The sequence below is a fragment of the Zeugodacus cucurbitae genome, chromosome 5 (genome assembly GCF_028554725.1).
Source record: "Zeugodacus cucurbitae isolate PBARC_wt_2022May chromosome 5, idZeuCucr1.2, whole genome shotgun sequence".
NCBI classification, from domain to species: domain Eukaryota; kingdom Metazoa; phylum Arthropoda; class Insecta; order Diptera; family Tephritidae; genus Zeugodacus; species Zeugodacus cucurbitae.
In genome coordinates, this window is record NC_071670.1 from 52206003 (window position 1) to 52232125 (window position 26123).

Consider the following 26123-nt stretch of genomic DNA (forward strand, 5'->3'; position numbering starts at 1 on the left):
TCAATTATCTGTGGAATTAGATATTGATCCTCGATCCTTTGGGTTCTGGTTAATTTTTCAGCTTCATATGCTATTACAACGAATAATTGTTAATACCACAGCTAAAGTTGGTATAATGAACACTATTCTTATCAAATCAATTTGAAGCCTTGAAATACCGATAGGACTAAATAGAAATATATAGCGTTATTGGCAAGGCACAATTACCACTAATAACAGTGCCATGCCATCCACTAGCATAAGTTACCGATCCAAATAGGGTTAGATCGCCGAATTGCCTCGCGAAACTAAGGTGACTCTTGCGGAACTTCCTTTTGGATAGTTTTGTAGACTAAACTTCTACTTACCCACACTGGACTCCGACATACCCAACATATGTCCCGCTTACAAAAAGAGTCCGACCTCGTCGACACAACTCGTGTCTTCGGCTTCCCGTTAGATGACTTCGATGTCAATGGATTCATATTTGCCAGTTCAAGCAGGAATAGATAACCGCTACCACAACAACAATCCACTATCTATCTGGAGTAAATTGAGCTCCAGAGATCTTGCAACATATCTCTTAGATTTCCATTCTTCTTTTAAACAATGCTTGCAACCTTAAAACACTGGTCTATCTGGTCAAATTATTGCTTGCCTTCCATCTTTTTAGATCATCGTCAGTAGTTCTTATTCTAAGGTATCATAGTAGTATCTCAAATAAATAGACAGGAGTCAATAATAATAATATTCATAATTGAGATCAGTGGTTTAAAACCTCCAGAGTACTCTTATAACAGTTCGGTATACATGTGACACTAACATCGTATAGCAGAGCTCAACAGTTAATCCAAATTAAATGTAACTAATAAGGGGATAATTTCAATATTAGCTTGTTTTCGACCCACAAAGTATTGTTTTATAGTAAGCACGTGTTATATCTATATAGTATAAGTATATATTTTATAATTCTGCACCTATATGTACCTGTGAATGTTTATAAGCCGATGCTTATACGCCATGTGGTCTCTAAGATAAGCGATTATCAAGCGATTAGATTGAATTTACTATGTTTCAAAGAGTTTCAAAGAATCCAACAGCATAAACAAATGAAACAATGTGGGCCAGCGATACATGATCAACGTAACGAACATATGTAGCAGAGTTTTATTAAAGAGCTGAGTAGTAAAGAGAAATGCTGCAAGTGGTTTAATAATGAAGAGCTTACCGATTATGTTTCGAGTGTGTGTTTGTAACGTGGGATTAACAGGTGTTTCACTCAGCCAACCGCTAATCAAAAATGTCAACTACAACTGTTATTGCAATGTTAACTATTAATGTAAACAACCACCTTACATACATATACACATACTATACATGTACAAATTAGGGGTTTTGTGTTGTTGTTGTGACACTGACAATGACTTTGCCATCCATTAACGATGCTTTTCTTCTGTTGATAAAGTGAAAAACCTGAAATGACTCATATGTACATATGCCATACACCAATTCATTGATGATTTTTATCAGCAGCTAGCTACTGCCACTGATTAGATCGAGATTTTCGAAAAGTGACAACAACAAAAAGATCGATACATAAATGAGAGGCAAACACACAAAGAGAGAGCGCTAAAGCGCACACATACATGCACATATGTATGTGATTTACTCTCACTCACGCCGACAACCTGTTGTGCTGCAGGTGCGCTTGTATACATATGTACGGCCGAGTCGTGTTGTCGAGCAGCCGAGGGAGCAAGCCAAGCGACCGAGCGGCGCTTTTCGAACTTCGAAAAGCTTGTTGATTGTTATCGCCTGCTTGTATGCATGTACATATGTACTGGTATTTTTGATAAAGTTTTGAGTGATGTCTTTCATTTTTCGGTTTTGTTTGCTTATTGGCAGCTTTAATTTATTCGCTTGCCGCCTGATGTATGAGCATGTGTGCGATATTTTTGAGCGACAGCTGGAGAGTTGTTGGTTAATATGCTGGTGGCCGGCTGACTGACTGGCTAGCGCGTTGATTTGTTAGCTGATTGAACGCTTCGTGGTCGTCTTTATTGTTGCAGCTCTAGCTTGTTGAGTGCTTGCTTGCTTGCTGATCGCTGTTAGCGCTTTATTATAATACCGAGCGTATGCCGTCTTCGACCATTCAGTGTACGTTATTCCGGCGCACGGTTAAGACGGTTGGAATATTTTTGAAATTTGAATTTCGACCAAAACAAAGCGGTTCCGTTTAGACGAGTTGTTTCTTGTGTGTTTCACTTACGTTCGTTCGTTACATATAGTGCGGAATGTGTTTAATACAAAAAGAGACTTTCTGAGCAATAATAATAATAAATTATTGCTAACTAAGCATTTAGTTGTGCCAATAAACAATTAAAATAAATAAAATAAAATAAAATAAAGTGAAGCGTCAAAACTTGTTAAACAAATTACTACACACGTTTGAAGTATAAATTTTATAAGTTTATATAAATAAAAACAACAACAAATAAACTATATAATTAATTAAATTTATCTAACGTGTTTTGTGTTGAATGTAAGCTGAAATCTTTGATTAGATTTTTTTTATTTTTTTTTTAAGCCACGCGCTCAAGTTTTGCATATTTTAGTTGGAAAGCGTAGAAAGAAATGAAATTAATTCTCTGTTTAATGTTCTCTACCTGTTGCTGCGTTGAAATGAATTGTCTTGTGTTAAGTGTATTAATGGTTTATTGGTTGTAAAATGTTGCAGATACATGCGTAAAAATTAGTGATATTCAAATTGATAGTGTAATAAAATTAAATCAGTCAGACACAAAATAAGCATAAAGCGCTAAAATTGACAAGCGCAAGGAGAAAAAACCGAAATTTGAGTAAAAAAAATAGTAAAAAAAATGTAGAAAAAAGGCTAATTTGAACCAAAAATGTAGAAAAAACGAAAATTTCAGTCTACGAAAAATGTTCAAAAAAAATACAGTACAACGACACCGTTGACACGTTTGACCATTTTGGCCAGTCCAACTGGCTCTAGCCAAGTCGCAACAACACCACATAACTTGGCTAAAAATACCGACAGCTCAAAGGCCACACGTTTAACCTTTAACACACATTTTAAGAAATCAAAAAAAAAAAACAGAAAAAAAGCAATTAATGTGTGAATAAATTTGGAAATATTATAAACAAAGTAAAATAAATAATATTAAAGCAAGAATGCTAGTGAGCACAGTAAAGAATATCTAATAATTTACATTAGATTAGTGCTCTAGCAAAAACAAATCCTACAAGTATTATAATTAAGAAGTTACTATTTTTATCGCTTGACTACATTAGCTTAGTGTTTGAAATATTTTATTTATAAAAAATTTTTCCCTTCACTAGTTTTTGATTTAGATTTTTTTTTTTTACATTTTGTGTCGCTTTTGCATACATTACAATTCATAAGCTAATTTTAGTAATTTTTAAACCTTACTCGCTGTGCAGGTTTTGTGAAGATTTGCCATTATAATATGCATATATATAAAATGTATGTGTAGAAATAGTGAAATATTATGAATGAAAAAGTGAAAAATGTAATTTAAAAAAGAGTTTATCTTAAAAAAAATCGTATATATAAATTTTTACCAAAATGTTTGTTGTTGTTAAAAAGTATCGAAGTTTCAAAAAAATTATATTTCGCATGCTTCCAGTCACTTACTTCTATTAAAATCACGCATAATAATCAACAAACTTTTGTTACGTGCTTTCCATTAATTTTCGAATGATCTGTGAGCGTACAGCAATTTAATGTATACATGCATTGTAATCTACATTGTAGAGTAATAAGGAATAGTAAAATAATACGATTTCGGAGTTTTCCTACGGTTTTCTCTGATTTTTGGGTATTTTATGTTCGGGACAACCTAGACTGAATATAAAAATACACAAATATACAATTTTGATGGAATTTTCTTTCCCGAAATTTTTATAATAATAAAGTTTTTTATTTAATTTTTTTAATTTTTATATTAATTATTAGGTCTACAACTTTGCTTTCGCAATTTTTTTTTGTAAATTTAAGGCTTTTTTTGTATAAAATCGGTTACAAAAATGTTATTCAAAATATTGGCCGTCGCTAGCTACTACTTTTGACCATCTTTCTGGCGCAGCATTCGTATTCCGAGCAAATGTCGAGAATTCAGCTCAAAAAGTGACATTTTCAGTTGAGAATAAGTTTGGGATGCAAACAGATCTCTACAAATATTTTGTTGGGTTAATGTTGACACAAATGTTCAAGATCGATATAAAACGATTTAATCGATTTAATCGACCAGTTGTTGACCCTAGAGACATCTATTGGAAAACGGCGGAATCAAAGTTGTAAATATTTGCTCAACGGTCAACTTTTTAGTTTTTAGCTTTAAAGCAACCATTTCCAGTTCAAAAAGTGTTAAGAAATTGAAAATAAATAAATTAAATATCAAAACAAAATGAAAAAATAAATATGAATGCGCTTATTAACAAACTTAGCATAAATTATTACCTTGTCTTTCAACAATTAATAATAAACAATTGTATATAAATTGAGTGCCGTAAAACAAAGGCTGTAAGTTGTTGTTGCAAACGCTTTGATAACAAAACAATAAAGCAAACAAAGTTATAAAACTAAGTAATACACAAAACTAAAGAATATTTTTTTTGTGTTTTTTAACATTGCATACCCTTTATGGCCAACGTTGGCTTGCCAAATGGGTAAACGCAACGCCTTCGCGCATGCGCGCTTACACTAGGCGCAACGCCACGCAATCGCGTGCTGATTGATTGCGTGCAAATTAATTTATTAAAAAAAAAAAACAAAGAATTCAAAATAGTGCTAAATATAAAAATTCAAAATAAACGAGTTCAATGCAACATGCACGAGGAGGTCAAACCATGAAACACCCTCACAAAGCGCAAATTTAAAATTTTTGCAGGAATATTAGTACAAATTGTTACAGAAATTAAATGCAGTATACAATAATGTACAAAATATGTATTGACAACAACACCGTTATGTTGCCAAGTTATACAAATATGTATATAACAACTTCATCAATATGCTTGTATAACTGCTGGTGTGCATATATGACGTTCTAGTCCACGTTAACAAAAGCGCCAACTTTGTCGCCTCTTGTACTTCTTCTTCTTTATTTTTATTTTTTAATATCGTTTTATAATTTTCCTTCATATTCACTTTCTGCTAATTGTGCATAAATTAATAGCTAGCTATACAGCGGCGCGTGCGTGCCGGCACCTAAATACATGCAACCGTGCACATAATGCATGTATATGTATGTATTTTTGTATTTATATGCATAAAACGTCAAACGTCATCATTTTCACGTTAACTCAATGAGCATTGTTTTTGTTTGACTGGCTTGATTTTCCCTCCCTGCTTGCTGTTTGATTACTGCAAATTCACATGCAGGCAGTGTAGAATTCTTTGGAAAAAAGAAGCAGCAGAAACAGATAAGAAATATAGTAATTAAATGCAAAAAGTATTTTTTTATAAGAATATTGTACTCGTATATAAGAATTATTGTCATTGGCGGTTTTTATTATGCACGTACATATGTATTAAGTATGTTTGTGTTTGTATATGCATTTACGACATGTTTGCAAATGGGCGGTGAATGGGCATTGCCATCTGACACCGCTGTTGTTGTTGTTGTTATTGCTGCTGTGTTGCTGGCAGCCAGCCGCCGGTCTGTCGAATTGGCAACACGTGAATGAACGCAATTACACTTATATCACATATACATTTGTATGCACACATGTTTGCAGTCGCATGTGTTTCACACCCGGCAAGAAAATGTGTGCTTCAAATTATTTTGATCACACAAATCTCGGTCAAGGCAAGTTTGAACTGTTATAAAATACTTTTCATCAATCAGTATTAAATCTCGGAATTCGATACTGACATTGATAGTATTCTCATAATAACTGTCAACTGGTTTTAAAAGCTATCATTGCGCCTAACTCACTTATCTTCTCAGAAGTAAAGCGTAAGTGTTGTCAAATGTACTTATGTTGTGATGAAGTTTTTCTTGCCGGGTTTTGTTGGTACGTAAACTGTTTGTTCATGAATCGATGATTTTATTTGCTCATACATCAATGCATCAAAATCTGCTGGTAAGGTTATTTTTTGTGTCTTTTTGACGGAAGTTGATTACTTACATACATGAAAAAGTTTATATTCGACTGCTTCCATAGAATGTTTATTTTATTGATATTGATTTTGGAAAAACGGAAAAAGAAACAACTTCATTGTTTCGAAATTTGACGCTACAATTTCTGTAATGTAATGGTAATCAATACCGCATCACTTCAATAAAACCTTTTTGAAACTACTTTATTTTTCTAATTAAACTGGAAATACTTTTTGACCTATTTGATATACAAAACCACTTTCTTTATCTAAAATGAAACCGTAAACAATTTTTTTTATTTTTTTGATATCCAAATATTGTTGGGGTTTTATACACTTTTCACACAGCAGCTAATTGATCAATTAACCAGCCTTTGCTCGATTAAAACGAGCTGATTTAGATCGATTTACCATACAAAATAAAAATTTAATTTTTCTGCAATTAGTTTTCTTTGAGTTTTATTCAACTTGAAAATGAAATGCAACTCTGCGGCAAAGACTGTATTTGCAATTGTGCGTTCTTTATCTGCGAATTGTTGTTCACGCTACACGACGGTAGATGTCGCTGCTGGAAATAAATAAAAAAAATAGCAATTAACTGATGAAACTTACCAACTTCTTATCAAAACCAAAAACGAAAATGTGTAACAGCTGTTTGATTATAAAGAACCAGTGTGAAGGGCAAAAACTGATTTCTCAATCAAAATTTTAATTGATCAATTAATTTGGCTGTGTGAAAAGGCTCTTAGACTTTAGCAAATTTTAAGACTTTTCCGATAAAATATTTTTAAGTAAATGTGACAACATTAGCCTTGTCACAACTATTTCAGTACTAAGTTTATGACCAGTACTCATATCAAATAAAATTGTTCTAAAAACTCACATTCGATATTAATTAGGCAACTTTGTCATTTACGATTTCAGACTTTAGAAAAAAAAACTTTAGTTAATAAAATATACTTGTACTTAATACGCGTCTCAGACAACCGTTTAATTTAGTCAATTAGGAAATTGTCGACACTAAAAATGGTGAATATGATTAATTGCTACTAATAATTACTATAGCTATAATGAACACTGAGCAAATAATATTTAAACTGTTTTTTTTTTAACATTTAATTGCTAGTATATTAACAAAATCGTATCAAAACTGTTTTTCTCCCTCAACTGCTAATGAAATCATCACCAATTTAACTCTTTTTTTCGAGTTTAATGCATTAAAGCAAATCAAATGAAATACTAATAAAATAATTGTATGGAATGTGGCATATCATATGTGAAATGTCAAAGCGATTAACTGGTATAATTTCCGCTTAGTTTTTTCATTTACTTAAACTGATTTAATTTTCAAATAAAACATTATCTTCCAACGTCATCGTTATTACGATAATTACATAGTTTATCGTCGTCATGGCGTTAATTAACGCGTGAATTAAATAAAATCGCAACTGATCGTAGTCATAAAATGAGCATTTGTATGTAGTGCACGTGTAAATTGCTACGTTTAGTCTACCTAAACTTTTTGTTCGCTTTTATTTAGCGTAATAACGAAAATTACTGTTTGAATACAAACGGCGAGTATGTGATTTCATGAAATATTTAAACAAGGAAAGAGGAAAAAATATGCATAAAATAATAATATTTACGGAATTCGGTAAAAAGTGCATAGATAAATATACGCAAATTTAACTAAAAAATTAGCAAAAAATTAATTTAGTAAAAACAAAACAAAAAATTGGCAGAAAATTATTTTAAGTTTTTTTTGAAATTTTTACTTTTTTCTTTTTATTATATTATACACCTAGTAGACATTTATAATTACCCATAAACACTATATTTTGATACAATAATTGATGTGAAATGTTGTTGACTTCTAAAAAATTGGGTGTTAATTGTTGAAAATTGCATCAAATTATACTTGTTTTAACAATTGAAGAAATTAACAAAAAAATTGCTAAAAACAATACAAATACACATATAACAGAGTAGAAAGAGTAAAGCAAATGAAAAAAGTCGGTTAGACATCTGCTTGCGTAAATCAATCGCCAATGGTTTTTTGAATATTAAATACTCAAGAGCATGATGCTCTTGAAAAGGAGACTGCTTTGACGTCATAAACGCCCACTTAAGAAACTCAGCTATAGCTTTATAGGCTATCCGCTTTGGCATAAAAAAGTTATCATTGAAAAAAAAAAATAAAAATCAAAAACACGCTTATCATGTACGAATTATGACAATTGCGTATATGAATTTAAAAATCAATAGATATACTCGTCTGAAAAAAAAAAGAATCCGCACTTATCTAACCACTCAACGGTGGCAGTGATTTGTGTAAATATTTTTGTAACATTTCGCTGGCACTCCTGAGTCAGAGGCGCTGTCAATCTGTCACTTGCAGATCCTAAGCGCTAAACTGCGGGTGACGAAAGTCCACTTCAAAAGTAAATATACGGATTTATTTGACAAATAACAACTGGGTACACAATTTAATTTGCACCTTAATTTGGTGGTGGAAGTTGTTAGCGATGTGTGAGCAGAATGTGATGAGAACGTTCGATTCTGTATATATACATTTATAGTATATTAGCGGATTTATCACTTGGAGACAAAGATTTATGCATATAAGTGGTAATTTTCATATACATATGTGTATTGACTGACAAAATCGACTTAAGCGGGTCAACAGCTCACTCTTTTATTCATGAAAACTTTTATTATTAAATTTAAGATAAATAATAAATTTATACAAAAAAAATGTTTTGTAAAAGTTCATTTACATGTCGGCATTTTTTGTGTATAGCCACTTACAACAATTAATAAGCCTAATTGAACAAAATTAAGTATTTATTAATTGAGAAAAGGAATTGTTATTGTTAAATGAAAAGAAAGGCGAAACACAAACGAAGTGTACATAATTTGCTAATGAAAGAAACTACTTTTTTAATATTTTTTCATTTGAAAATTTCCACTTTGTGAATCCCCAAAAAATTTGTTAAATTTGTGTTCGGTTTTCTAATAAAGCGCAAGCATAAATTAAATTTCTTAAATAGGTGAAGATATTTCAAATGCGAATCAAGCATTAAATGGTTGTAAATCCAAAACCCCCTATCGAGGGAAAGCACGCAGAAATGATAAATTCACACTTTTTAATGACGGAGATCCATTCCTTTGACATCTTCGTATGATCTCTTATAAATAAGTTTTTCTAATGTTCATATATAATTATATACAGAACCTATGACTTTGCCTAATTGAATCAGAATTTCATTAGTAAAAATAAGGATGTTTTATCATATCTGATATTATAGATCTCAATTTTAATCAAGCTATCACTGGTATGAACTATGGACGTGGAGAGAGACAGAGAGGCAATCAGTTCATCCACCTACCGTTCATATAAAACCCTATGTCGCTCTACTTTACTCTACTCAGGTTAACGGTTCTTTTATATTTTACAACTAATTCAGTTCAAAACTTATTTATTCAACATCAACTCTTTAACAAACATCAAATTGACTTTACTCTCATTCACATGCCTGTTGTAAACATATCAATTTTACTTTGTGAGTAAATATTTGTTTCACTTTTTTTTCACGATTTTTTATTTGCGTGCGATCATGCACAACGCATCCGAGACTCTATAGTACATATTGACACTCGTATTTGTATTTGCTTTGTCACTTCACAATATAATTAACTTTTGATAAATATGTATGCAGTAAATGATAACTGCACTCACCTTTTTTCAATGGGTTCAATTTGGCGTACAAAAAATACCAACAAACAAATATTTATTATTTACTATAAAATACATTATTGCAAATAACTTTGCGTTTTTGACATTGAGTACTTAATATTATGTAATTACATAACAATAGTACTTATACTTATAATTTAAATTAAATAAATATATTATTGGCTCTTAGCGCTGAAGGACACTCAAATTGTGTTGAAAATAAATTGTTTGAACAGTAGCACCACCCTGTAACTGTGATCATATAAAATAACACAAAAATTGTGTTGAAAATATAATTTTGTATTTAAAAATCATGGGTACCGCATCATTAGTGGGTATTCCCTTGGGTTAGAATGTACGCTGACACTTTCGGCATCTTAATGAGCCAGCTATAATAATTGTGGAGTGTGCCAGATAGTACACATGCCACCCATACAATGCAAATTAATTTCTGTTTTTATGACACTCCCGCTCTAAGTTAGTAAACGTCAAATAATTTAGCAATTTAATATTTGCAAGCATTATCAGTTAGGCATAAATAAAAGTTAACACGCTTAGACGGAAAGCTGGCAAATAAAAATACAGAAGTACAAACCAAATAGGTTAAAAATTCTAAAGGCGTTCAGCTGCAAAGCGTGCGCAAATTCCTAGCCATAAACGCAAAATACTTAATAGTAAATTTATTTAAATATTTTAACAGTTTTTGGGGTTTTTCACAATCCGTTTGCGGTTTTGTGCTTAAGTACACACCTATTCTTGATTGATATCTGTATTAATTCTTGCAGTAGCGCCCAACTGAAACATATTTAATTTCTCGACAAAAAAAGAGCAGCTGTTTTTAGAACACTTTTGGTTTTACCGTGTATTCGTCTGTTTTATTAATTTGGTATATTTTAAATTTGTAAACACGATTACAGAATACGAAATTTTGCGCAATGCGTAGTTGTTGGTTATTAAGTGTATTTAAGTGTGTATAAGGGTCACCTCTAGGAAAAAATGCCAACCTAACTTATAAAAAATAATCAAATTTCTTTAGAGAACAAACCAATTATGCTTTTTCTGCAGTTACAATTTGCTAATTGACTCAATTAATGTTCAATTAGAGCTGATACTTAATTTTTTTTTAGTTACTTCTCTACCATTCTCACTTAAGCAATCTGCCACGAAACTGCAATGTGTATTCCAACTGATATTCTCACCTGCTGTTTTGATAACCACCTGCGTTGTTGCGAAACTGTGAATAATCAATAATTAATTACAGTTATTAATTACTCATTTTACCAAACATGCTCTGAAGGTTTCTTTATACCGGAAGTGCAAGTGCGTTAATCAAACTCTAATTTGAGCATGACGTTACTGAAGGTCGGTAACCCAATCGCCTAATATGTTTGGCATAGTTTTTTTTGTTATGTGTTTTGTATACTATATTGTGCTAATTAACTACCGGCGTTAATAAATCTTCAAACGTCACAAATAGGCTTACTTGTCCATAAACAAGTAATATATGCTTTAAATAGACTCAATACAATATTTATTGCTATTAATATAGCGCTGAGTTACTTTTAGTATCTGTGAGCTAAGTAAATGAAATCGATGTTTTAAAAGCTGATAAATAAATAAACAGCATTGTAGTATTTAAAGAAGGATTATTGCTTTGTTGCACGTTTTTTATAAACAAAGCATATATATAGATATAGGGATATAGTTCATAAATATGTACACATAAGGTTTTTGATTCTCTACAAAATACAAATTTTGATTGATGAAACCAAATCTTACGAAGTATTTGACTCAATCTTTATACCCTCGTCAGCCAACTAACAGCTTTTTTAGGGTGAAATTTATGAGATCGCGGAACTTTTTTCAATTCACTTTCTTAACTATTCTCATATCAGCCTTTTTTGTTTTTCTCCCCATAAAAAATACCTTCAGTAACCCAGTCATTTCCTAAGCGCCAATAGTTCAGTCACGTGCTTAACTCACTCAATTCAACAAACTCAATTAAGTTAACTGCATGATTTGCTTATTAGTTTGTATTTACTAATATTATTTATCTATAAAACAAAGCTTAGAAAAATCAGTAAAAACCAGTCAATGGCTTTCATTTGAAACTATTATAAGACACAGAAGTACATCTATGCAAAAAAATATTATAAATTCAATATCAAGGTCAGCGGCATTATTTTTACGAAAATTGTTATTTTAATGAAGTCAATAAATGTGTTGATTCAGATCGATTTAGTGAGAAGAACTGCTGAAATATTATACTAATTTGTTTTTTAATAATCTCAAAATAATGTTGGGATGTTAGAAAATTCTCTAGGCAGCACTGGCAACGTCAAATCTGTCAAAACATATGTTTTTTGTTTAACAGACTTTGAAGATGAAAACAAAATGAACACCTGCGAAAAATTATTTTTTTTTTTAATTTATTTTATTAGTTAAAAAATAAATTTAATTTATTAATAAACAAAATTAGTAAGTGCTTGCCTTGTAAAATAGCAATCTTTAAATGCCAACTTGAATCAAGATATTCGAGTTCGATAGATTATTTTCTAGACCTCTCATTATTAAAGCATGCATTCTCTCGCTACACGCTTACAACGGGTCTATTAAAAAGAGTTATTGTGCATTCGCTCATTGACAACCAGTTACTTGAATATCTTTTCGCGATTTATTTATAATCCCGTTCCATTTATGAGCTACCCACTGTGCTGACCACTTACGAGTACATATTTCATACGAGTTAGACGATAACTTATTAAGGCACTTACTTACTGGTATTTATTTTACCTACTTACAGTACAATTAATGATAATTTATAATAGGCGTTCTTAGAAAAGCAGTAGCAACTTTTTTTCCATCAACTTAATAAACTTACAAAAAAAGTAGTTTTAAACCAAGTGTTTTTTGTGCTTGCGATACCCAATTAAGAGCTCCATTTAAGCACTTATTACTGATATTTAAATTCCCTTTTCTAAATGTAATTGGTAACGGAATATCGTTGCATGCTTACCGGCAACCTTTTCAAAAAATTATAAATATGTATGTATAAAAGCTCTTCCGTAACGTAGCGCTCTAAAGTGATTGCATTGCGTCGTTCATTGACGGCTTGCTACACTTCAGCTGACGCTTAACTACATTTACATAAGCGCTTTACAATTTAAACTACAAAATTTTTAATTGTAATACAGTAATCCCCACTCTCTGCGCTCAACAATACCTTACAGTTATTTGACTACATTTATAACAAAAAAACAACAACAATAAATGCAGTCTATGATAGCGCGGCTTTTGTGTCGATCATCTCGTATGGATGCACCAAATCAATCAATTTTGCTACAACAAACAAATTGTTGTATGCAATTATTTAGTATTCAGCTTGAAACTGCATTATTGTTGTTGTTGTATAGTGGCATGATGTGTAGTGTAAATTTAAATGGAAGAAAAGGTGTAATTCAGTTTTTGTTTGCCGGCTGATTTGCCTACAGCCGTTATGGTGAAAACTTATTGTGCGCACACACTTATACAGTGGTGGTCATATGTATAGAAGCACTTTATAAAAAATATTTTTTTGTGATTTTTTTAATAAATGTTTTTTAGTGTTTAATTTATGTTGAGAAATTATTATTTGAAGAAAATTGAAAAACTTAACTCCCAGCTATCATATTATTTTTTTTATTATTAAATTTACACTATTTTATACATATTTATTATTTATATATTTGTACAATATATAATTAGGCTTATATTTAATTCATTACCAACACTGTTTAAAACTAAAATCATTGCAATAATTATAATAAATTGAAGTCAATCAGCAAGCCAAAAAAACAACAACAAATATATTACGGAAAATTTCTAAAAGAAAATGCATAATTATGCGATCATTTATTTTTTATTGTACCCAGCAAACAAGTAATATATAACTGTTTCCGCATTTTATAAGCAATAAACCCTACAGATATGACTGATCAACTCACTTAAATTTATTCGAAAATGCAGTGTAACCTATGTACGTACATATGTATGTATGTATATAATTGCAGCTGCTATGGATAAATTATCTATGCTCTAGTCTGCAAGCGGCAATTTAAAGGTGTTAATGACGCACATCTGTTGCGGTGGCTATTGTTGTTTTTGTCTTTCTCGCCACGTGCATAACATAATAATAAATAATAACAATTGTTGTTGTTGCAATTAGTTATGATATGACTTTCGAAAAAAAAAATAATATCATAAAAACTAAACAAGCGGCCTAATTGCGTGTAAAATAAAGTAAAGGTAGACACGACGAAAAATGTGGCACATGAGAGCGAGAAGGAGAGAAAAAATATATAAAAATTAGAAATAAGCAAAAACAATTGAACGAGTTGTTTTTTTTTTTTGCTTATACTTCCTATAAACTCTTTTAGTGGGTAATTGCTTCATTTGCATATTATTAAATTTGATATGTAGCCAATGACAGTGAACTTGACTTGAGGTTTGGTAACAAATAGTGCATGTAATTAGTAATTAGCGCTAATTTATTGGTTTTTTAGTGTGTTAGTACATACTTAATATTATATATTGTTAATAAAATAATAATTTCATAGTCACGACAAAATTTTTTTTGGCTCTTGTGAACTTGATTCTAGCGTCATTATAAAACAAACATATTTCAAGCTGAAAATTGAATGTTAATCATGTGGTTTTTGTCAATCACCATTTTAAACAATCAATAAATTGAGTCAATTGGGTAATTGACTGCTCAGACCATTTTTCTTCTATGCTAATTGACCATTATTAATATTCAGGATTCGTTTTTTGTCACTATGTGAACTTGATTCTAGGCTCATTACAAAACAAATAAATTTAAAGCTGAGATTTGAAAGTTAATCATGTGGTTTTTGTCAATAAACATTTTAAACAATCAATAAATTGAGTCAATTAGCTAATTGATTACCCAAAACATTTTTCTTCTATGCTAATTGACCACTATTAATATTCACGACTTATTTTGTGTCTTAACTTAATTCTAGGCTCATTATAAAACAAATATACGTCAGCTGAGAATTGAAAGTTTATTATGTGGATTTTGTCAATCACCATTTCAGACAATCAATAAATTTAAGTTTATTATGTGGTTTTTGTCAATCACCATTTCAGACAATCAATAAATTGAGTCAATTAGCAAATCTACTACTTAATTTTCATCTATGTTAATTGATAATTATAAAATATTAATTAATAATTAAAAGAGTCCAATGTACGAATTGAAAGTTGAATAATTGTTTCATGTCAGCATATATTTCTGATAATTATTTAACTTAGTCAATTAGCAAATTGTCTACTAAATTTTCTTTTATGGTAATTGACTAAACTAAGAACGCCTATAATGAGCTCGATTTATATTTAATTTATTAATTATGTCTCTCCTGATCCTATAATATTGAAATTTCATAGTTTTGGGAAAACTTTTTAAACATACATATGTTCTGCAGGGTCACGCTTAATTTCATTTTTTTCATTAACCCGAAAGCACAATGCTCCTTTATAACCAATATATTCTACAACGTGGTTCTAAAATATATATTCTTAATTTTTTATGCATACTCAAAACAGTTTTAAGATTTATGCATATTTTCTTCTTTATCCATTTTAATTTATTGCAAGCGTGTGCTTATAAATATCATACAAAATTAACATGGTTTTGTTAATTAAACTCATTAAAATATTGAAAGAAGCTAAAAATAAACAATATGCTAAACATATGTATATATAACTTGGTTACTAGTGAAGGTGGCTTCGTGAATAATAAATTTTGGAAGAAATTTATCGCATTGATTCTGGCACAAACTAGATTGTGCTGCATATATCGTATGTATACTCATATAAGCGAAAAACAAACTGCAAAACCAATCAACAAAGAAGAGTCCAAATGTGTTTTATTGTATTTCATACAGTTGCTAAATTATTAATCTTTTCGTCTAAAGTGCTGAAGCGTGTGAACTCTCAAAGCGTTTGAATCAAATATGATTAGAACTTTATAAAATTATGCGCTAAAACAAACAATGATTTGAATCTAGGATAGATAAAAGCTCAATACTTGCACGAATTGAAAGTTATATGAACAGGAAGAATATGTATGTAGGTGTGCTTCATTAGCTACAATGAAGCTACAAAATTCCATATGCCCTAATGAAATTTTTATTGGCTACCAAGCTATTTCTTTATAAAATTTTTAATCTTATCGCTTTCAAGATTTGTATGTTCTATAAGCTAAGTAATAAATAACAGTAGGAAATAGTAGTTCCATAAATCATGTTATTGTGTCATAAAGGAAATTAAGAAAGCAATCTTATTTCGTAGTTATTTCATTGAGAAGTTACTTTTTAATACAGAAATTGTTTCTTAATATAACACTTTTTTCTGCGCATCTTATAATACAATATTATCAAACTGGTAGCAAAAATAGTGACGAATAAATAGTATTTTTTTCATTTTTTTATTACTTTGATAATTCTTTGTCACATACTTTGATACGGTTTCTTTGGCGATAACCTTTTTATACTCTCGCAACAAAAGTTGCTAAGAGAATATTATAGTTTTGTTCACCTAACGGTTGTTTGTAAGTCATAAAACTAAACGAGTTAGATATAGGGTTATATATATCAAAATGATCAGGGTGACGAGACGAGTCAAAATCCGAATGTCTGTCTGTCCGTCTGTCCGTCCGTCCGTCCGTGCAAGGGATAACTTGAGTAAAAATTGAGATATCTTGATGAAACTTGGAACACACATTCCTTGGGACCGTGAGAGGGTTGCTTTCGAAAATGGGCAAAATCTGCCACGCCCACAAAATGGCGAAAACCGAAAACAAAAAAAGTGTTATAACTAAGCCATAAATAAAGTTAGTTATAAATAGGATCGCACTAGGAAGGGGCATATTTTGATGTAATTTTTTTGGAAAAGTGAGCGTGGCCCCGCCCCCAAATCGGTTATTTGTATATATCTCGCAAACCAATAAAGCTATATAAACCAAACTTTCTGCAGTCAGTTTTCTTACGTACCACACCATGAAATTAGTTGAAATCGGATAATAACCACGCCCACCTCCCATACAAAGGTTAGGTTGAAAATTACTAAAAGTGAGTTAACTCAGTAACGAAAAACGCCAGAAACATTAAATTTCACATAAGAAATGGCAGATGGAAGCTGCACTCATATTTTTTTTACAAAATGGAAAATGGGCGTGGCATCGTCCACTTATGGGTCAAAAACCATATCTCAGGAACTACTCGACCGATTTCAATGAAACTTAGTTTGTAATAGTTTCCTTCCATCCCAATGATATGTTGTGAAAATAGGCCAAATCGCTTCACAACCACGCCTACTTCCTATATACTAGAACTTTGAAGACGATCTGAATCGTTAACTTTACAATATATAAAGTAAGCACTAGTGAAGATATCGATGCAGAACTTTGCACAAATACTACCTTTATAGGGGGGCAGCCCCAATCTAAAAGTCGCGGAAATCGGTCCATAGGTTTTCAAGGCCCCATTAATCAAACACGAGGACCTCGGTGCTTCTAACCTAATATTATGGTTTCCAACTTTCAATGGACTTTATACAATATATATGACGAATATGTGGGTCAAATTGTGTATTATATAATATTATTAAGTTAAATAAATAAATTGCGAGAGTATAAAATGTTCGGTTACACCCGAACTTAGCCCTTTCTTACTTGTTTGCTATTGAAAATAGTTGTTGGAAGGTATTAAACAAAAAAAAAATAAATGGTGTTAAAATCTATATTTATCTCTTTTAAAGAAATTTTCAATTTACCGAAAATGAAAGAAATATAATTATATAAATAATAAATCTGAATTACTGTTTATTTAAACTAAATATTATTTATATATACTTTAAAAGCCAATTTGATACTTATATTTACTTATACTTACACTCGAATAGTTTGGTAAATATTTATTCTTTAAATACATTTTATATGAACGAATAGTTTCCAAACAATCTCAAATTGATAAGTTATAGGAAGTATTTACTCGATAAGTTCTCAACTAACGAACTTTAACTAAACTCAAGCAATTATATAAGCATCTGCAAATAAGGAAATTCCTCACTTGTGCACAAGTACCAAAGAACAAAAGCGAAAAATATATAAAATAAAACCACACAATAACATTTGAAGCATCTACAGGTGTTGACAGCTGACAATGATTTTAGTGATAATAACTAAAAGGCAAACAAACAAAAACTTAATTATTTATTTATTTAATACATCAAAAAATCATTTGATAAGATTAACAGCGGCTCATTATACGAGTAAATTAATCATTTTATTTACCAATTTACCTACCTAAGACACAGTGCTCCCATGCGCATGTCGCTCTTGAAGTTCAAGCAGACATGCTATAATCAGCTGTGCAGACACCTATACTATATAATCATATATTGTTGCTTGTCTAAAAACAAAGCCAAATATTTATATACATAATACTGCCAAGTGCTTACATATGCTACACTTGATGATTGCGGCGTTTAGCGGTTATCTGCTAGAGATAAACTAAATTGCATTGGCGTAATTAGCATATGTATCAACAATTGACAATTTGTGTAATAAAATAATAATTTACAATATGACTGATAATATACGAGTACATAACTGGGTACTGTTAGCTTAAATGGCAACTAAAAATTATTATCATTTCATAACCGTGTGTGCTTTTCGGTTTTATTAGATGTCGTATGTATGTAGTGAGTGTGTGCTTTAAAGTTGAAAACAATTCAACGACTTTATTGTTGTTGTCTAATATTTTGAATTTTCTGTGGCAGTCAAGCAGCTTATTTAATATTAAGTAGTAAATTATTAAATATTGACTGAGACTGAGGAGCACTTTTGTCAAACGAACTGCAATGGTCGCAATAAAATGTTACTCATACACCGCGTTGAGCAATTTATTGTGGCGTAATTTCATTTAGCTGCTTATGCAATCACTATAAGTTTTGGTTGGGCAATTGTTGTACTATAAATTACCGTTATTGTAGTATATTTCAACTAATTACTAAATGTTTCTACAAATTGTCGTTATCTAAAGCACAAAAGTATCGCCAATAGTTCATTCCATTGAGTTAATGTCGCACTTAACGTGAAATAATTGATGTGCTCAACAGTATTATAACAATTAAATATAATATTGTTGGTAAACTATATATTTTAAGTAACACATAGCTATATTGAAATATATAAAAAAATATATAAAAACCCTTAATTCGATGTATTGTTATGAGCTTTTCAAGATATCTCGTATTTGCGCAAATTATCTCAAACATTTTTTTGCATATTCACACCTTTTTGATATGTCAATATCATTATCCGTTCCATCTGTCTGGCTGCTTACGTACAAAGATTCATATTGTGTTGGTAAACTCAATTACTTGTGTGCGTAGCATGAAGTTTTGCATGTCTAACGTTTAACTCTCATCACTAATTGATATTTTACTATGATAAAAGTTATTTCTTTGTAGCTAGTTGTGTGGGTTTTTAGCAATAAATTCAATTTATTATTATATTTTATTTTATTTACAAATTAGTCAAGAGAGGGTTGGGTGAGTAGGAGTCGCTGGAGGAGGGGGAGGTAAGCTTCTTTACGGATGGGTCGAAGTTGGCGGAGAAGTTGGAGGAGGAGTTTATAGTCCGGAACTTCTCATCAACTTCAGCTTCAGGCTTCCGGACCATTGTAGCGTGTTTCAAGCGGAAGTGGCGGCCATAAAGGTTGCAGCGGATTCACTGCTGCGGAGTACAGCAGCTTTCAAAAAGTTGACGATCCTCTCTGATAATAGGGCGGCAATATTAGCCTTAAGCTCAATGACTGTGCGCTCCAGGCTGATAAAGGATTGCCAGTCCTCGCTATCAGTTGCATCGGAGCACTTTGCTATCTTACTAATTTGGGGTGCCTGGCCACAGCGGAATTGCAGGAAACTGCAAGGCTGACGAGCTTGCTATGCTAGGCACTTCTGTCGCACTTACAGTGGAATGGGAACACATAGGAGCGCCGCTGTCCTCTTGCAACTTGCTTCTGGATGAATGAGTCTCAGCTGAACTGAGCAGGCGCTGGACAGTCACTAGCACCTGTTCTGTCGCAAGATCATTCTGGCCCAAAGTAAATCGCAAGAGGTCAAGAGAACTCTTTGCCCTAAACAAGATCAATCTTTCCCAAGTTATAGGTTTGGCCAAGTTATAGGTTCTAACTGGCCATTGTCCCATCGGGACTCACGTGGTCAAATTAAAAATTTTACCGGATGCTAGCTGCAAAAGCAGCCTAGAAGAAGGTGAGGTAGAATCCTCCCAGCATTTCCTTTTGGAATGTCCCGCCTTTGCGAGATCTAGACCTTGGATCCTTGGATATCACTTTTTTGGGCACCCTCGCGAAATAGCGGATACAGAAGTTAAAAACCTCTGCAGATTTGTGGTAGGTTCTAAGCGCTTTGTCGATTCATAAATAAGTGAGGGGGTTGAATTTTACGGCATCACAAAGGACTGCTCTCGATAGTCTAAGTAGGTTTCCCCAGTGTAGGGAAACAGCCTTCGTACCTAACCTAACCTAACCTAGTCAAATTTTGTTTAAATCTAATTTTTCACCTTTGCTCTCAAGCTGGCTTATCTCTGTAAGCATTTTTCGTTTGCTTACCAGTTGTTTTGCTTCTGCTACTTTTATATTTCTTCTTAAATTAATGTTGTCTGGTATAATAAATAGCATACAAGTTAGATGCTTCGCGTAAATTATATGAAATATACGAACAAAATCGGTATATGCGATAGGCGACACGTACTATGACCAGAGTAGTAGTTTAACTGCAACTAACAAATAAAATCAGCTAAGTGCATTAAGCAAAGTTTTGAGATATTGAAATTTATTCGATTTTATTAGTCGATTTGTTGTAGATAAAATTTTTCATATGTGTACAAGCATATATTATTTTCTGAGTCTAGGTCCGCAAGAAATTACTTCAAATATGAATACTTTCAAAATTATACTATATAAATTTTTCTCTTCTATGTATAGTCAAATGAAGCATCCATGTTGTGTCTATAAATTAAGTGAGCGTTTTGAAACAGGTTTCTCAAGCGTGAGAAGTGAAAGAAGCAAAAGAAGTAAATTTGATAAAATGAAAATAAAAGTAAAATAATAAAAACACATGCAGACACTGCGACTATTAATTTTTTTTTGTGCCAAACAAACATGATTTTTTTTTGTATTTTTTGGCTTATTTATTAAATAAATTCTTAAGTTAGTTAGTTGTTTAAAAATAAACTCGTTTACACTAAACATTTTGAAACTGAAGCTTATAGCCTTTTCGCACAGGAGGCCTTTGCTCGATTAAGGCGCTAATTTAGGTCGATTTACCATACAAAATAAAAATCTCATTTTACTACATTAATTTTTAATCGAGTTGGAATTCTACTCGACGGTATATGTTGCTGCTAGAAATAATGGCTGAGGTTATTGAGAAAATAGCAATTAGCTGTTGAAATTTACCAACTTCCTATGAAAAGCAACAAATATGTATAACAACTGATCGATTATAGAGTAACCGGCAGTCCGAAGGGCAAAAACTGGTTTCTGAATTTTCTGAAAATTTTTGTTTGATAAATTAATTTGGCTGTGCAAAAATACTATTATTTCTATCTATTAAATATAATTTATTGATTATATTGACAAAACTTAAAATCCTAATTTATTTCCATATACATTACAAAATTAAACTGAAAATATGAATCATATTATATGAAAAATATTAAAAAAAAACTAACATTAATTTATAAAATAATACAAAATTCTAAATTAAAATTAATTTACAAACAATCACTCTCTTAATTTTAGACAATTATTTATTTTTATCTCTTCTTTGCTTCATTAATAACGTCAAACTAACACGTTTGGTCGCTTAAGAAATTAATGAAAATTTCAAGATTTAATCAATTTAATTATACTTCACGCTGTAACTATATATTTATGTATGTATATATGTATATTTACCAGCACATTAGTTTAATTTTGAAAGAATTGCAAATGCGAAACCAGTTTCTTTAGCTTCATTATCTTCTGCGTTTTGACCCACACACGCCGTTCAAGCGTGTGAATCTGTGAAATATATTCATTGACATTCCTACAAACATATTTGTATGAATTTATATTGTCTTCATGTGTATTTATAGCGTAGTATTTATAGGCTAAACTGTTTTCAAGTCAAATAAGGTTATTTTGCACGCTTTATTAGCTACTAATCATTTCTTTAATAAATTTGACTACGAAAGTTCTACTTTATACTCTTTAAACAGTGACTTTCGCCAATAAATTAAGAGAATTCTGAAATAATAAATATAAATATGAATTATATGAATATTCAATTATTAATTGTAAATCTTGAATTCTAAGAAATTGTATTCAAAAATATTATATTTTTTTGCAAATTCTTTTTTCACAAATTATAAATCATTGATTATTACTGTTGACAAATTGTTTATCATTAATTAATTAAATCGAAATATTCATTTGCGTTTATTTTGCATTTTAAATATTATGAAATCACCAAATCAGTTCACTCCACTCATATAATTGCCAGCTAATAGGCTAACGCCTCCAATGTCAGTTTTATCACGCATAATCTGGATGCAACAATAATTCCTTTGTACTGTAAAAACAAAGCTCGTCTTAATTCAACACATATACATATACATATACATATACATTATTATTGTGTTTCTTATACGATGCTATTTATAGATTTCGAAGAAATATTGCACTTTGTATTGATCAAAAAAAGAATATTCAATATTTTTTTACAAATAATTTGTTTACCCAAATTTATTATTCAATTCCAAGAATTGTCGAATAATTGTAAGATCTCTCTACGCAAGTGAAAACAAGTCTTAGCAATTGGCAACAGTGATGCTAAAATACCTTAAATAACGTTAATTTTTTTATGAAAGTCAGTGTAATATGATGGGATGGGATTGGATGATAGGATCTTCACGTTTAAATTTATAAAAGAGTTGAAAGAACCGCAATTTTATTGAAATATTTAGCTGAAATTGTGTTCGTTTGACTTTTGATATGAAAATTAGCGGATATACCGTTATATCTGATATAAAAATGTGTGAATAACTGTGTAATAAGCGTGTAATAGTTAATAAAAAGCGTCAATAAACAACAGCAACAACAACATACATTTTTTAATAATTAATTTATCTATATAATTATATATATTTTTTATTATATTTTAATTGCTTTTATCGTATCGTAATTTATTTAATTACATTTTCTTATTAGATAAATTTATATTGTTTTATGGACAGTTTATTTTTTTTATTATTAAATATTTTTTATTAAAGCTAGTTACTCAATAAGCTCAAAAAGTTATTAAAATTAATTTAATATAATTTTTTTATGAGGTATTACATGTGCTAAAAGCACGTAAACTACAAATAGGTCAAGTTTTTTTTTAATATTTCTAAAAATAGTTCCTAATATCTATGAATCATATATCTTATGTATTATATGATAAGTTCAAATATATTAGTTAGCACTTAATTATTATTTTAATTTAAAACATATACATATTTAACAGTTCAGCCTAGTGTTCTTCTAATTTCAACACAACGCAACATTCTTACAACCAAAAAAATCAACGCTCCGAAGCGCTAAAATATGCAAAACTTTTTTTTTTATTTTTTACCTATTTCAACATTGACGTAAACTCTTATAACGAGTTTTGTAATGTAGAAAAATATACAAAAATGCCAAAAATTTCGTCCCTGAAACCAACGTTTCTTTTTTCTGCTTCTGATCTATTTCTTTTAGCCATATCAACGGTCCGGTGACTAAAGCCGAAGGCGCACTTCTGTCTCGCGAACAGAATAGAAGCCAGTAAAACAGAAAATCCTAACGAAAATTAAGAAAAAAAAATAACGTTGATCCACACAACTTATAACCTGTTTTCTTTCGAAACACTTCTTTCACTCAACAAGTTTTCGCTATTTCCACTACTTATTTCGTACACACTAACAAACAATTTCAAAAACACACACCAACAATAACAACAAGAGCAGCTGTAAATACGAGTAACGTGAAATCAATAAGGAAACGAAGGCAGCTACTCAAATTGGTTTCAACAAGCACGCGATCTCTACAAAAAACTGTCTACGATTGCTTACAAGACGCTCGAGTCTCTGCCCGAATCAGCAACGAACGATCTGCAGCACGAGACACGCCCACAAAATCAACACGAAAATGTAAACCAAACGTTGGCCGAGCTAATCGCTGTATTACCCACGGAACCTACGCCATATAAATTAATAAAAATTTATAACATTTCCAAAAAGAATTTAGTATTTATATTTTTTTTTTTAATTATTGATAACAAATTTTGTTAATTCTGAAAAAAAAAAAAACAAACAAACAAACTGTGTGTGATATTATGTTTTCATTTGTAAATTAGTATTAATTTTTTAAAAAGTAAACAAAGAATATAGAAACCAAAGCGCCAAAAAAATATGTAAACAATCAAATACTTACAAAAAAAAAAAAACAAATATATTTTTGTAAATTTTGTAAAAAAAAAACACAAAAATAGTTTCCAATAATTGGCGTTTTAAGTTTCGTTTGTACGCTTAAATATTTAGTACACAAAACCATATAGCAGCTTTAGATTTTTAGCAAAATTAAAATTAATTTATTAAAAAAAATATTTGCCACTGTGTTGTAGTTAATTTAAATCGATAAAAAAAAAGATTACAAATTATTGAAATTAATTTAATTATATTAATTAAATTTAGTTTTCAAGCAAGTTAGCACAAATCATATTTGCGCTTACGAAAATGTGAAGAGATTTCAATTCTTGCCTAGAAAGATACACACAGATTTTAGTAGCACATTTACGCTAAGTAAAAAGTAAAAGTATTCCAATTATAAAATTTTTAAAACTAACTTAAATAAATAAATAAATAACAACAATACAAAATGCCGTCGCCGAGCAAGAAGCAATCACAGCCGCATTTGTCTTTAATGACCAACAGCAGTGATGATTATCTGAAATTGGCCGATGATGCCGGCATCAGTAATGAAGGTTTTCAAGCGCCGCCAACACCACAAACGGCAACAACAAATATCTGCGATAGCATGGAATTCATATCCACCACACCAGATACAATGAACACCAAACACACCAACAACAACAACAACACTGATGAATTAGTTTTAAGAAATAACAGCAACAACAACAGCAAAATCCAAAATAATATCAATAATAAAAACAATAAAAATGACAACAACACACCATACTACACGAGTAACAATGGCGTACCACATGGACACTATCGTTATACATTGCCATTGTCACTCACGGCGCCATTGCCACAACCCTTGCCACCAACAATAGCACCACAAAAGCAACAATTACAAAAAGATCAACAACAGGATGATAAATATAGATTATATACAATTTATGGAAATGGTGAGTTGCAAAAACAAAAAAAAAAAACAAAACAAAAAACACAAATGATAACAAGTACTACATACAACAACAACACACAAACAAAATGTGGTGAAAACACGAAAGTCTTGCTATCCATTTATTCTATATATATTTTTTTTTTGCTTCCTCTACGTATTAACTTCTATCCTCTATCAATATTTATATGTAATGTAATGTTGTACTCTTTTCCACTTTTTTAACTACTATCTCTCATTTCTTCTTCTTTACACCCTACTTATATTAGTGAACCCTACTCTTTTTTACGAACTTAACTTCACCTTCCCTCCTATCACAAATATATTATATACCTTGGTGGTTAATGTGCCAAAATATACTATGTAGTACTGTGTGCTATATTTGTTTAAATATATTTTCACTGTAAAAGTCACTTGCTAAACACCAGCTGAAGTAATTTAAAAAATACTTAAGAAGCACTAGTAAATATTTAAATATCAGATTTATATGCTAATAAAAATGTTGGGATTTAATGGAAATACTCAACATTAAGTTAATAAATATATAAGAACTGAAAGTTTTTTTTTTTAATTTACATATTTTAAATAGAGCTTTCTTCATAAGCATCTGTATCTATATTTTTTTTCTCTCTAAAAATATTTAATTTTTTTTAGCAATTTATGACTTTATTAAAGCTTTTCAAAGATTGAAAATCATCTCTACATTTTAAATATTTTTTTAAACAATCTTTGATATATTGCA

At 30.7% G+C, this 26123-nt stretch overlaps 1 protein-coding gene across 4 annotated transcripts in view; it reads left to right on the plus strand.

Moving 5' to 3' along the window:
* Positions 1-26123, plus strand: part of Slc41a2_1 (solute carrier family 41 member 2) — a 76894-nt gene that overhangs the window by 36077 nt on the left and 14694 nt on the right. The window contains exons 1-2 of one of the 4 annotated variants that reach the window (XM_054231670.1): positions 1970-2521; positions 23735-25385. The exons of 2 other annotated variants lie outside the window; for them this stretch is intronic. In XM_054231670.1, coding sequence (XP_054087645.1) covers positions 24893-25385 — 493 coding nt within the window. In that variant the 5' untranslated portion in view covers positions 1970-2521; positions 23735-24892. Of the gene's footprint in view, positions 1-1969; positions 2522-23734; positions 25386-26123 lie in introns of those variants that run through there. One more of the 4 variants, XM_011181649.3, reaches the window with a different exon arrangement.